The sequence below is a fragment of the Talpa occidentalis genome, unplaced genomic scaffold (genome assembly GCF_014898055.3).
Source record: "Talpa occidentalis isolate TD23 unplaced genomic scaffold, MPIMG_talOcc4v2.1 talOcc4.17, whole genome shotgun sequence".
Classification (NCBI taxonomy): domain Eukaryota; kingdom Metazoa; phylum Chordata; class Mammalia; order Eulipotyphla; family Talpidae; genus Talpa; species Talpa occidentalis.
In genome coordinates, this window is record NW_023601754.1 from 5,699,271 (window position 1) to 5,711,324 (window position 12,054).

The following is a 12,054-nucleotide window of genomic DNA, read 5'->3' on the forward strand; positions in this document are numbered from 1 at the left end:
GATTAATGAGAGGCCTCCCCGGTGCAATGGCTTTACTTTCTGAGGCTTGTTTTCCTCATTAGTTCTTGGCATTTTACTTCCCTGTCCTTGCACTCTTGAATGAAAACAGAAACTGAAAGGCCACATTAGCGAAGACTCCCCCATAGAGCAAGGGGATGATGGAAGAACAACCAGGTAACATGAAACAGAGGAGCCTGATTTCTCTTCTGATTCAGAAGACGTGAACAACCACTGGTGCATCTCATTGCTCTTCAGTTCACTTGCCCATGACTTCTTTCATTCTTTACCTTAGTTATCTACTAAACCTCTGATGTCACTGAACCACACTCATCCATCCATCCATCCATCCATCCACTCAACCATTTATCCACCTAACCCTCCATCTATCCATTTAACCATCTACCCAACTATATCCCTAACCATCCAATTATCCATTCATATATCCATCCACCCATCCATCCATCCATCCATCCATCCATCCATCCATCCATCCATCTATCCATTTAACCATCTACCCAACTATATCCCTAACTATTCAATTATCCATTCATGCATCCATCCACCCAGCCAGCCATCCATCCATCCATCCATCCATCCATCCATCCATCCATCCATCTATCCATTTAACCATCTACCCAACTATATCCCTAACTATTCAATTATCCATTCATGCATCCATCCACCCAGCCAGCCATCCATCCATCCAGCCAGCCAGCCAGCCATCCAGCCATCCATCCATCCACCCAACAATCCAATCCCTCTTGTATACAACAGCCCAATCATTCATCCAACAACCATTTTTTTGAGCACCTATGTGCCATGTGCTGGGGTAACAAGCTTGAAAAATATGGGGTTCTTGATTTTTAGGTGCTCATGGCCTAGTGGGAAGGACAGACAAGGAGGTTAAATCCCAATCCTTCAACATAGATATGGAAAAACACAACTATTTTCTACATCTCAGTTATTATCTTGAACTCAAGTCTTTGTAGGCTAGCAGAGAACTTCACCCTCAGTCATGTTTCAGGGCTTCCATTTTCTCTGGGGGGATGCCCCTGCTCCCCCAGGGCTGCCTTGTGCTGGGACTTTGGGAGGAGGGAGCTCTGGCCCTTCAGTGTCCTGTGCTGTTTCCACTGAGCTTTCTTTGGGTCTGGCTACTGCAGTCATGAGTGGATTGTCTGCTTGGGGCATGGATCTCCTTCTGCCAGGCTGCCTGGGACTGCATCTGCCTAGAGCAGCACTTTTGAACCTTGTCTGCATAATTTGTACACCCCTAAGCCCCTGGGGAGCTTTTAAAGCAAGCTGAAGTTTATACCCCACCCTGGACCAATTAAATCAGAAACTCTGAGAATGGGATCGGAACTTAGACGTTTTGATCTATAACTTCCCAGAGTGTTCTCGGCCAAGCAGAGAAGGAACAGCCGGGAGCCCCACCCTACATTTCCTGCCTCCTCCACCTTTCTTCTCGGTTCCTCCGCACCGGCAAGGGGGGAGTGCCTCTTTTTCACCTGGGGCTGATCGCTTCCCATGTGTTTCTGAACAAGGCAGTTAGTCTGTGTCCCAAATCTGTCCCCACTGAGATGAAATGGCCAGAGACTCTGCTGTCTGCCAGGTCACATACCCGCTTGGGCAATGAGCTTGGGGGAGGGGCCTGAATGAGGACAGGCAGGGAGCGGGGAGAGGGGAGTATACATGTGAGGCAACTTGAGGTGCTCAGAAGAAGCCACTCGTAGAGGAAACTTGGGTGCTATGAGAACCTCATCTTTGTCCTTGGGCCCTCAGGTTCCGTGGCGGCTCTGTCCCCAGGGCAGCATCCCCCATGAAGTTCCAAGTTGCTCTGTGTGTGGCCTGTGTCTGTTCCCTCAGTCCTGGAGTCTGGCTCTGGGCCTGACCTGGACATGAGCTTGTGGCCTGCGCGCTGTGTAGGAGGGTGCAGCCTGGCTCCCTGGAGAGACCCGCCCTCAGGCCCCCCGCCAGGCGGCAGCAGCGCCAGGCCCTCATGCTCGTGTCCACTCCAGGTGGTGTGGATCACGGCCACGCTGCCCTACCTCGTGCTGTTCGTGCTCCTGGTCCACGGCATCACGCTGCCGGGCGCCGCCGACGGCATCAGTGCCTACCTGCACATCGACTTCCGCCGCCTCAAGGAGGCCACGGTCAGTGCTGGTGGCCACCGGCCTTGGGACTGGGGGCAGGGCGGGCGGTGAGGGGAAATCCTGTCCTGGCTTTGCCACACGCTGGCACATCCTGGGACAGCCGCTTCCTTCTCTGGCTGCAATGTCTCCATTGGACCTGGGACAGTTTGACCTGCCCTTGACTGTGTCCCTGTCAGTCCAGCTCTGTGGGTCTGGGACTCTGTGGTTCCAGTTAGTGGCCTCCACAGACCCGACCCATCTGTTTTCAAGGAGCGCCATACCCTATCCTGGGTCCCTACCCCTGCCCTGGGCCGTGGTCCCCAAGGCCATCTTAGCCACCCTGTTTCCTCTCTCTCCCCCACCGGGCCTTCACCACCACCCCACACTGTCTGCATTAGGAGCAGCATCAGGCCCAGACCCTGCTGTCTCCCCCTCCCAGCTCCATCCCTGCCTCCTCTGGCTCACTGTCCTGCCCAGGGACAGGTGACAGTGCAGCTGGGGTGCATGTGGAGTGGAGCCCAAAGCACTGGGGCAAGGCTGGGGGCAGAGATCCCGGAGGGGCCCTGCACCTTGAGCATCTTCAAGTCGTAGCTGAGCTATTTCTCTCCTCCTCCCTCGGGTCCACCCATCTGAGAGGCCACACCCCAACATTTTCCTACACTCCGAACCCACACTAATCCTGCGGGCAGGAGCAACAGGACATTGGGAGGGTCACAGCTTGATCTGCACCTGCAGAGTTCCAACACCCCAACACACCTCAGAGAAATCCCTATTTCCTTGGTCACTCAGTAACAGGAATCAGCCTTGGAAGGAGCAGGATAAGCCAAACTCCCTTTGCTCCGTGACTGCTTGAACACCCCAGGCCTTCCCATCAGGGCTGTGTCATAGCCTCAGCCTGTGAAGCAAGGGATGCTTAGAATGACGCGAGTGGGGAGGTGACAGAGCAGCTGTTGTTAGTCTGGTGGCCCCCGTTATTCAGCTGAGGAGGCGTCTCTGAGATGGCCCAGGGCTAACAAGGAGGCAGAGCTGTTGGCCAGGTGTTCCGATCTCCCGGCTTCTGCCTGTGGACTTCCATCCCAGGAGATGGAATCAGCCAACCCTACTGCCCCGCAAGGGTCATCAGGCTGGTAGATGCTCCTAGGAATCACCCCCTTCTGAAGATGTTGCCTCCCTAACTCCCTAGGGAGCCCCAGCCCCGTGCCCTCACTCCATCCACAGTCTAGCCCAGAACTTTAGTCTATCAACTTTCTTTGGAAATCAGGACATCAGATGGAGTCAGTGAGTTCCTCTGGGGTGACCCTGTTAGGGCCATCCCAAGCTGGGGGATGCTCCAGAGACCCTGTCCCTGTTTTGTACCAGCTGCTGGGGAGCAGGAGTTAATGGCTGCTGTCTCTGGTCAGACCCCCTGGGCCCCAGGGCCTCCTGCAGCAGGGAGGTGGCCGGCACTGCAGGGAGGGAGGGTGATAGCCTCTGTCTGCCCGGTTCAGGTGTGGATTGATGCTGCCACTCAGATCTTTTTCTCCCTGGGAGCTGGGTTTGGTGTCTTGATTGCCTTTGCCAGTTACAACAAGTTTGACAACAACTGCTACAGGTAAGATGCTTCTGGGAAGCGCTTGATCCTAGGGATCCACCCTGGGACGGGGGACGGGGTGAGGGGGTGGTCAGCAAGGACTTCGCTGGTTTTCACCTTGGGTTTCTCCCTCTGTGAAGTGAGGCAGAAGTGACCCTTTGGGGTGTTCTGTGAACCCTGACATGGACTTGGGGACCCAGTCAGGATTCCTCTTGAGCAGATGCCAGGGCGGGGCTGGGGAGTCAGAGATGGGTAGCGGGGCAGAGTTCCCTCGGAGGCTCTCAGGGCAGACAGCACTGCCCGACTGTCCGTCTGCTGCCCTGGCAGGCACAGCACGTCTCTCCCTGGCAGGGTCACAGCCTGCAGGACAGGCTGAGAGGTCTGCGGGGGGCAGCCTATGGTCCAGCTTGGGGGGCGGAGGGGGCACTGACTGCCCCCTCTGGGGGTTCAGGGCCACTTCGGCCTTGGGCGCAGACTGGGCTCATTCTTCACTCAATCAGCGACTTGAGGTGGAGAGTCACAAGCTCTCCGCTAGGAGCCCGGGATCAGTGGATGCCAACCAGCAGGACAGGCTCTGGGGGACCCGGGAAACGGGTGACCGGCCTTGAGAACATGACTCAGGAGCAGTGTGAGGGAAGGCACAGAGGTGGTGCCTTCTGGAGCAGCCGGTTGACTGGTTTGTTCAGAGCACCTGTTGGGCGCCACAACGAAGCAGCCTGGAAGGGTGACTGGGCTGTTTTAACAAACCCCCAGGCACCTGGGCGAGAGGTGGAGAGGCACTGGGGAGCCACAGAGAGCTTGTTGAGGAAGGAGATGAGTGAGTTCCCCAAGAGGGTGACACCAGGCTCTGGTGTCCAAGTGTCTCAGCCAGAGGCGCTGGTCTAGTTCTTGCACCTGCAGGTACTGACCCAGTGACTGTGGGCCCCGGGGCCCCTGTGGGTGCAGGGAGATGGAGGGGGGATGGATCTGGAGCTGCGATTGCATGGACAGTGCCAGGTCCATGAGCCGGCCCAGGAGGGCAGGGGGCTGGCACTAATACCGCTTCCCCCCAGGGACGCCCTGCTCACCAGCACCATCAACTGCGTCACCAGCTTCGTCTCTGGCTTCGCCATCTTCTCCATCCTCGGTTACATGGCCCACGAGCACAAGGTCAACATCGAGGACGTGGCCACTGAAGGTGGGTGGGCAGACCAGCGTGCGGAGGGGCTACGAGCCCTCCTCGTTCTGGCCACATGGCCCTCTGTGGCCGCGGGACTGAGAGGGCCGGGCTCTGAGGTTTCAAAGGGCCCATTTCCTGGCCTTTCCCTGGGCTGGGGGCTGGGGCCTCTCCCTCTGAGTCAGGCTAGGCAGGATGATCCTGGAGCATCACCTGTCCCAGCCCCCGTGCTGCAGAGCTCACCATCCCTCCATTCAGTGCTGCCCGCACTGAGGCAAGCGTCCAAAGACCCGCTTTATTTTTTTTTTTAAGATTTATTTATTTATGCATACAAGAGCTGGGGTGCAGGCCAGAGGTGCAGGGGATGAGAGGATTCACCAGAGACAGGGTGGGGAGCAGAACAGGCAGACCTACTGAAATACACTGCTGAGGGGAGCAGCAGGGAGACAGGAGAGGTCTGCCGCGCCATGTGGGTAGCTCCCTGGCCGGGGATCAAAGTCCTGCTGCAGTAGCTGTGGATAGCTTCATAGTGCTGTGCTTAACCCCTTGCGCCACCAGGGAGTCCCTCAAAGACCCACTTTAACGATGAGAATTCTGAGCCCCAGGCTGTGTAAGTCAACCGAGGCCACCCAGCCAGTGGCCGATGTCCCACTCTCGACCCTGCTGCTTCCCTTATCCTTGTGGTCTTGTGGCCACAAAGAAGCTGAGACTTGGGGAGGGGCTGCCTCCAAGGGACTCTGAGGGCCAGAGGTTCAGACCAGAGGTGGGATTTGCAGCTGGCGCTGTGACTGTCCTGGCCAGGCGCTGCCCTGGGGCCTGGACATTTGAGGTCTCCTCCCTACTGCTTTGGTGAAATACAAGCTGGAACTGGCCCCATCTGTCATCTTCAGACCCTTGTTTGCTCTGCCCACCCGTGACTAACCAGCATGGGGCTGGGCTGGGGGCTGATGGGCCTCGGAACCTGCCCCTGCTTTTGGGAGCTGGAGTTTTTGGAGAGCACCTGTTTACTCTACATATGGAGTTCCAGGACATTAGACATTCTGCAAACAGAACTTCTTCCCAGAACTGACTCCTGTTCTCCGAGGATGAGCTGGCTTATGAGCTGGCTTACTAACCAGGAAAACTTGTTTTCAGCAGTAACTTATTAATCTGTATAAGCAAAAACACAATTGCGCGCTATTTTCTTGTTCCTTTGTTCATTCTTTAATAAAAGCTTGGGCTGGGAGAGTGCGAGGCAGAGCTGCTCTCGATGGCTCCCCAGCCTCCTCGCACTGCAAATTCATTTAGACTCCAAGTCTTCCTTAATGGCAGAGAACTTCATCAGCAGTCCTGTCCGCGGCACCCTGCCACCCGGAGGGCAGCAGTCTCAGCCCTGCATGAGTTGTCCGCATTTTTTATAGGAGCTGGCCTCGTCTTCATCCTCTACCCAGAAGCCATTTCTACTCTATCGGGGTCCACATTCTGGGCTGTGGTGTTCTTCATCATGCTGCTGGCTCTGGGCATTGACAGCTCGGTGAGTGACCCTGCTCAGGATGCCACCTGCCCCGCCCAGGCCTTACCCACCTCTCCAGGCCTCACTGGCCTGCCCAGGCCTCACCTGTACCTGCACACACACACTGCAACTCAGCCTGAATTTCCCCCATTATACCTCCTGATTAGTAGTTATTTCTAGAAAGCCCTATTTAAATGCAAACAAGGCAGTACATTCTCACTCAAAAAGGCAAGAATTAGGCCAATACCAAGAGCCCATAGAGACCCCAATGGCATCCTGAAAATCCACATCAGGAGGCAACCCAATAAGCCAGCAGGATACCCCCCTAAATTCAGAGGGGATATGGATAGAACTCTGGTTCTCTAACCAAGTGCTCTTCCCATCTCAGCTCATCAACAACCAACACGACACCTTGAACCCCACTAGTTCTTAGAACCTTTTATTGTACCTGCAGCTAAGATTAGATCCACTGACCTCTTTCTCAATCTACGTCCACTTTTACTACCAAGAAGCCCCAATCTCAGACTGCCCAACAGGCTTCCTTGCTGCCTCTTTCTTCCGCAGGTGGATCTGCCAGGAGCAGTGTGTGGAGAAGGATTCAGGGGTTGCTCCTGGGCTTGTTGGAGGGGCCACTGACTGGTGGACAATGTCCACCCCTGTGGAGTCTCACGTGGAGAGCGTGCATGCACAGGGTGCCTCTTAAGTGAATACACGATTGTGACTCAGATGCGGTCATGCATGGCCTCATGGAGAATACTCTGGCCAGGCCAGTGGGGGGTGCGACTGTGAGGGGGCCACTTTGCTTAACCATTAAAAAGGCAGCCAAAATCCTTGTTGAAGCTGCTGCCTGAGGTTCTCCCCACCAGAAGCTCTTCTGTGTAACTGTTTCTAGAAGGTTCTTCTTGGCATGCATGTATCCCGGGGCTTAGGCATTGAATCAGCTGAGCTCATCGTAGCCTCACAGGCTGTGCAGGACGGAGAGAAGGCACTGATTAGGGCAGACGGGGGTTAAGCTTCACTCTCCCGCATCATTCCTGAGTTCTGTGTTCAGAACAGGGCAGAAAGGTGGGGAGCAGAGGGGAAGGCTGTGCTGGTTTCTGGAGAAGCGAGGCGGCCAGGGTGCAGGTGCGTCCTGGGCTGAGGGCCAGACTAGTATGGGGGCCCTCATCCCTGTGCCCCATCTGGTTCCCTCCAGATGGGTGGCATGGAGGCGGTCATCACCGGCCTGGCCGATGACTTCCAGGTCCTGAAGCGACACCGGAAGCTCTTCACCTTCGGGGTCACCTTTGGGACCTTCCTTCTGGCCCTGTTCTGCATAACCAAGGTGAGGAGGAACGGAACTTGGGGTCACCTGGAGCTTGTGGGGCTGCATTTCAATTGAGTTAGACATTTCTAACCGTGGGAGAGCTCGAGGGAGCCATGGTGGGGCCCCACACCATCAATCTTGTGGCTGATCCCTTGGGGTGACACCCCATTATCTCCCCCCATCTCTGAGCATGAGGATTTCTGGGCAACACTTTTTAACTGCTGATTGATTTGGGGAGCAGCAAAAGTCCCTCAGAAACTGTCTCTCTTTACACTGAATTACCACCTGACACCTGGTGACTCCCCAAAGCCTTTTCAGAAGGCACCACGCCCCCATCACTTGCCTGCTCCAGCCGCGTGGTGAACCGGTGGGACTGGGGACAGGTAAGTGCTGGTGGGTGTGACAGCCCTTTCTTGATGGCCTTGGGGTCTCTGTCCCCCCCCCCAGGGCGGGATATATGTGCTGACACTGCTGGACACCTTCGCCGCGGGCACCTCCATTCTGTTTGCTGTGCTCATGGAAGCCATCGGGGTCTCCTGGTTTTATGGTAAGTGCGGGGCCCCGTGCTCCGGACAACCACACGCTGATTCCAGAGTCGGCAATTTGCTTTTGGGGAACAGCTCCCTGCACCCCAGTGTCTCCTCTTAAAGAGGACCCTGCAGGAGGCTACTGACCCCCAAGTCCCACCACCCGCGCTTGCAGAGGGTTGCCAGACCGGGCAATAGAACACAAGATGCCCAGGGCAACTGGCATTGCAGACGAACAAACAGCTCTTTCCGTACAAGCCAGTCATGTCAGTGCGAACCCTGGTCCCGCTCCTTCCCCCCCAGAGGCCAGTCCTCACCCATCTCCTGCCCTCCCGGGCTGACCTCCCTCCCGGAAGTGCACTGGGGTGACTCGGGATAGGTGATGCTCTCCCCAGCCCTGTCCTCTCCCTGCTCAGGTCTTTCCGTGCTGGGGGGCTGTCGCTGTCTTGCCCTGATGGCCTGGGGCCTGGCCCCCGTGGGGGGCAGCCAGGCGCTGCCCAGGGCAGGGGGGCGGCTGTGACGGGCCTCCTGTGTGCATGCAGGCGTGGACAGGTTCAGCCACGACATCCAGCAGATGATGGGGTTCAAGCCGGGTCTGTACTGGAGACTGTGCTGGAAGTTTGTGAGCCCCGCCTTCCTCCTGGTGTGTAGCCGGGGTGGGGGCTTCCCGGGGGGGGGGGGGACTGGGCATTAGGGGTGGAGGTTTTGGGATGGGGAGCCCTGGTCCTGCAGACTGGACTCTCAGGCTCAGCCCTGTGGACACCCCAGTGGGCTTCCCTGGGGTGGGGATGGGCCCTCCGGCCTGGGGTCCCTGTCGGGGGCGAGGCTGTGGGCTGCCCCCCAGCCCGGCCCCCACCTCCATCCACCGCTCTCTGCTCCTCCTTTCTGCCTGTCTCTGCCCTGTCCTGCCTCCTTCCCTTCCCCCTCCCTCTCCTGGCTTCTCCCCCCACCCCCCACCCCTCCACCCCCCCCACCCCCCCACCCCCCCACCCCCCCACCCCCCCACCCCGCCTCGCTGTCCCCACCTCCCCCAGTTTGTGGTGATCGTGAGCATCATCAACTTCAAGCCTCTCACCTACGATGACTACATCTTCCCGCCCTGGGCCAACTGGGTCGGGTGGGGAGTGGCGCTCTCCTCCATGGCCCTGGTGCCCGCCTACATCCTCTACAAGTTCCTCAGCACGCGGGGCTCCCTCTGGGAGGTGAGCCGGGTGCTCCAGGAGGGTGGGCACAGCCCGGGAGGGGTGCCCTGAGCCATGCCGCGGGGCTGGGAGGGGACAGGCCGCCCCCGGCCAGGTCACTTACCCCAGACTCGCTTTCCACATGTGTGTCCTGGAGGTACATGCAGCCCCCTTGGAAGGGGGAGGGGTGTGTCCACAGTGCGGCTCCCTGGCCACGCCCACAGGAGTCACCTGCCCGCGTGTCATGTGCCCCTCCCGCCCCGCATGCTGGTGTGTGTGTGAGAAGCTGCCCTCAGCCTCCGAGCCCCCCAGGGGCGAGTCACGCAGACCCCCTTCGTCAGGGCACAGGCACGGCTCCCTGCCAGGCTCCTCGTGTCCCCCGTGTCCGAGCTCCTGGGGCCCTGTCGTCTCAGCCTCTTCTTCTTTCACCTCCTTCACGTACCTGCGTGGACATGTCTAGATGGGCCAGTACTGGGGAAATGGCGGCCTTTGTGCCTGTATTGGGTCTCCCCTTTGGTGGATAAAACTGTCAAGACTGATAGTCTTTCCCTCATGTCCTTACTTAGCAAGATGCAGATTTCACTCCTCGGCCCTTCCCTCCACGACCTCCCTGACACTCTCTGGGGAGCTTCGTGGCGCGAGACACGGGTCCTGCCTCAGGGAGCTGGCGTTCTAGTGAGGGCCCAGGCGGGCACAAGAGGCCCAGGCTCCCAGGCGAGGCCATGCCCACCCCCAGATCTTCCTGATGTGTGTCCTGGCCATGAAGCCCCAAAGCCTGAGCCTGTCTGGCTCACGGGGGAATGGGGTGCTGTGAGGGACCCTTAACCTGGTCTTGGGAGCCAGGCCTTGCTTCGAGCTTTTTATTCTTCACAGCTTGGGAACAGAAGGGTTTCCACTGATCCCCAACACCTTCTAGTTCCTGCCTGTGCCTGACCCCGGGAGGCCTTTGCTCATCCCAGCGAGGCCTGCAGCTGCTCCTGTGTTGGTGTCTGGCCCCTTCTGGCCTCCCCCTCTGCTGCACTCGCCCTGCTCCTGTTTGAAAAGTGCCCATATGTTTGTTTCCATGCCAGCCCCTCTCAGGAGCTGTACACTCCCCAGGCAGAGGCGGCGCAGGTGGCCTTCAGCTCTGGTTCTGGGCTTAGCCCAGGTTCTGGCCACAGTAGCTGCAGCAATAAAAACTCACCAGCCAGGGCCTCCCTGGTGGCGCAAGGGGTTAAGACGCAGCACTATGAAGCTATCCACAGCCTCTGCAGCACAAGTTCGATCCCCAGTCAGGGAGCTACCCACATGGTGCAGCAGACCTCTCCTGACTCCCCCGCTGCTCCCTTCAGCAGTATACTTCGGTCAATCTACCTGTTCTGTTCTCCACTCTGTCTCTGGTGAATCCTCTCACTCCCACATCTCTGGCCTGCACCCCAGCTCTTGTATGCATAAATAAATAAATCTTAAAAAAAAAAAACAAAAAACAACTCACTGATCGGGCAGCTCCACAAACACAGGCAGGAGTGTCTGGAGGGACCCAGAGCTGTCTGTGTGGATGTCAGGGCCCCACAGCAGGGGCCCCTTACCCGGGAGTGTCTGCTGAGTGTCCCTGGGCCTGGCTGAGGCCGCTGCCCCTTCTCTGTCCTCTCACAGAGACTGGCCTATGGCATCACGCCAGAGAACGAGCATCACCTGGTGGCCCAGAGGGACGTCAGGCAGTTCCAGGTCAGTGCCTTCCAGGCGGGGCTGCGGGGCCATGCCCAGCCTCTGCTGGCGGTGCGCTGGACCACACGCAGGACCCTGGACCAGCTGCGGGCTGAGACCCACGGGTGTGGTGTTGGGGATGGAGGACGGGGCTGTCTTCTACCTTCTACCGGCTTCCACCAAATGCCCCTGAAAAGGCCTCAGTGACGATTAGGGAAGCACCTGCATGTTTTCCAGGGCCGCTGAGGGAGCAGAACCTGTTCTCTGCCTTCTCTTTGATTTTTGCTGCCCTGGGCAGTTCCTGGGGTCTCTGGGCTCCCAGACCCCGCCTGCCCCCACCCTGGCGTGAAGGCCGTTCTGTCTTTTCTCTGCAGCTGCAGCACTGGTTGGCCATCTGAACCCCACCCTGAGGAGGAACCCCGCCGCCAACGTTCAGGGTCAAGGCACCTGCTCCACTCCTGCCCCGGACACGGTCTTGGGGTTCCTCTCCTGGAAGACAGTCTTCCCAAGCCCTCTTCCTCTTTCCCCAGTTACAATGATTTCGTGGTCTGGTTTCTAGTGACCTTCTGTTCATCTGGCCAGGGCTGTGAGCCTGCATGGGTGAGGCTCCAGGGAGGCAGGAGGAGAAGAGGGAACAGGAAAAGGACTTGATGAACCTCTTTTGTTTGGGGGATCTCACCCAATCTGGGAGCCCGCCCACAGCGTGTGCTGGAACCCTACCACTTTTGCTTGTACTTTGGGCCACGAAAGAAATCCTCGGTCCGCCCAGCCCGAGAGCGGATGCTGCCTTTGCTCAGACACCAAAAAAACCAAGACACAAGCAGAAAGCCCAGCAGAGGCCGAGTGTGGGGGCCGGATCTTCCCTCTCCCACCGCCTGCCTGTGCGCTGGGCACTGGACAGTTAGGGAACTTTGCAGAACTTGTCCCTGAAATGAAGCCTGTGGATCGATACTCTGGAGGATCACGTGAAGAAAACTTAGTAGTTAACATTCACTCCGCCCAACCGG

At 57.8% G+C, this 12,054-nt stretch overlaps 1 protein-coding gene across 1 annotated transcript in view; it reads left to right on the forward strand.

Moving 5' to 3' along the window:
* SLC6A2 (solute carrier family 6 member 2) overlaps window positions 1-11,791 on the forward strand; it is a 36,870-nt gene extending 25,079 nt beyond the window's left edge. The window contains exons 5-14 of the mRNA XM_037518095.2: window positions 2,016-2,150; window positions 3,617-3,720; window positions 4,752-4,876; window positions 6,256-6,368; window positions 7,543-7,671; window positions 8,101-8,200; window positions 8,723-8,823; window positions 9,215-9,382; window positions 10,997-11,068; window positions 11,422-11,791. Of these exons, the coding sequence (XP_037373992.1) occupies window positions 2,016-2,150; window positions 3,617-3,720; window positions 4,752-4,876; window positions 6,256-6,368; window positions 7,543-7,671; window positions 8,101-8,200; window positions 8,723-8,823; window positions 9,215-9,382; window positions 10,997-11,068; window positions 11,422-11,445 (1,071 nt within the window). The 3' untranslated portion in view covers window positions 11,446-11,791. The remainder of the gene's footprint in view (window positions 1-2,015; window positions 2,151-3,616; window positions 3,721-4,751; window positions 4,877-6,255; window positions 6,369-7,542; window positions 7,672-8,100; window positions 8,201-8,722; window positions 8,824-9,214; window positions 9,383-10,996; window positions 11,069-11,421) is intronic.
* The last annotated feature ends 263 nt before the right edge of the window (window positions 11,792-12,054 follow it).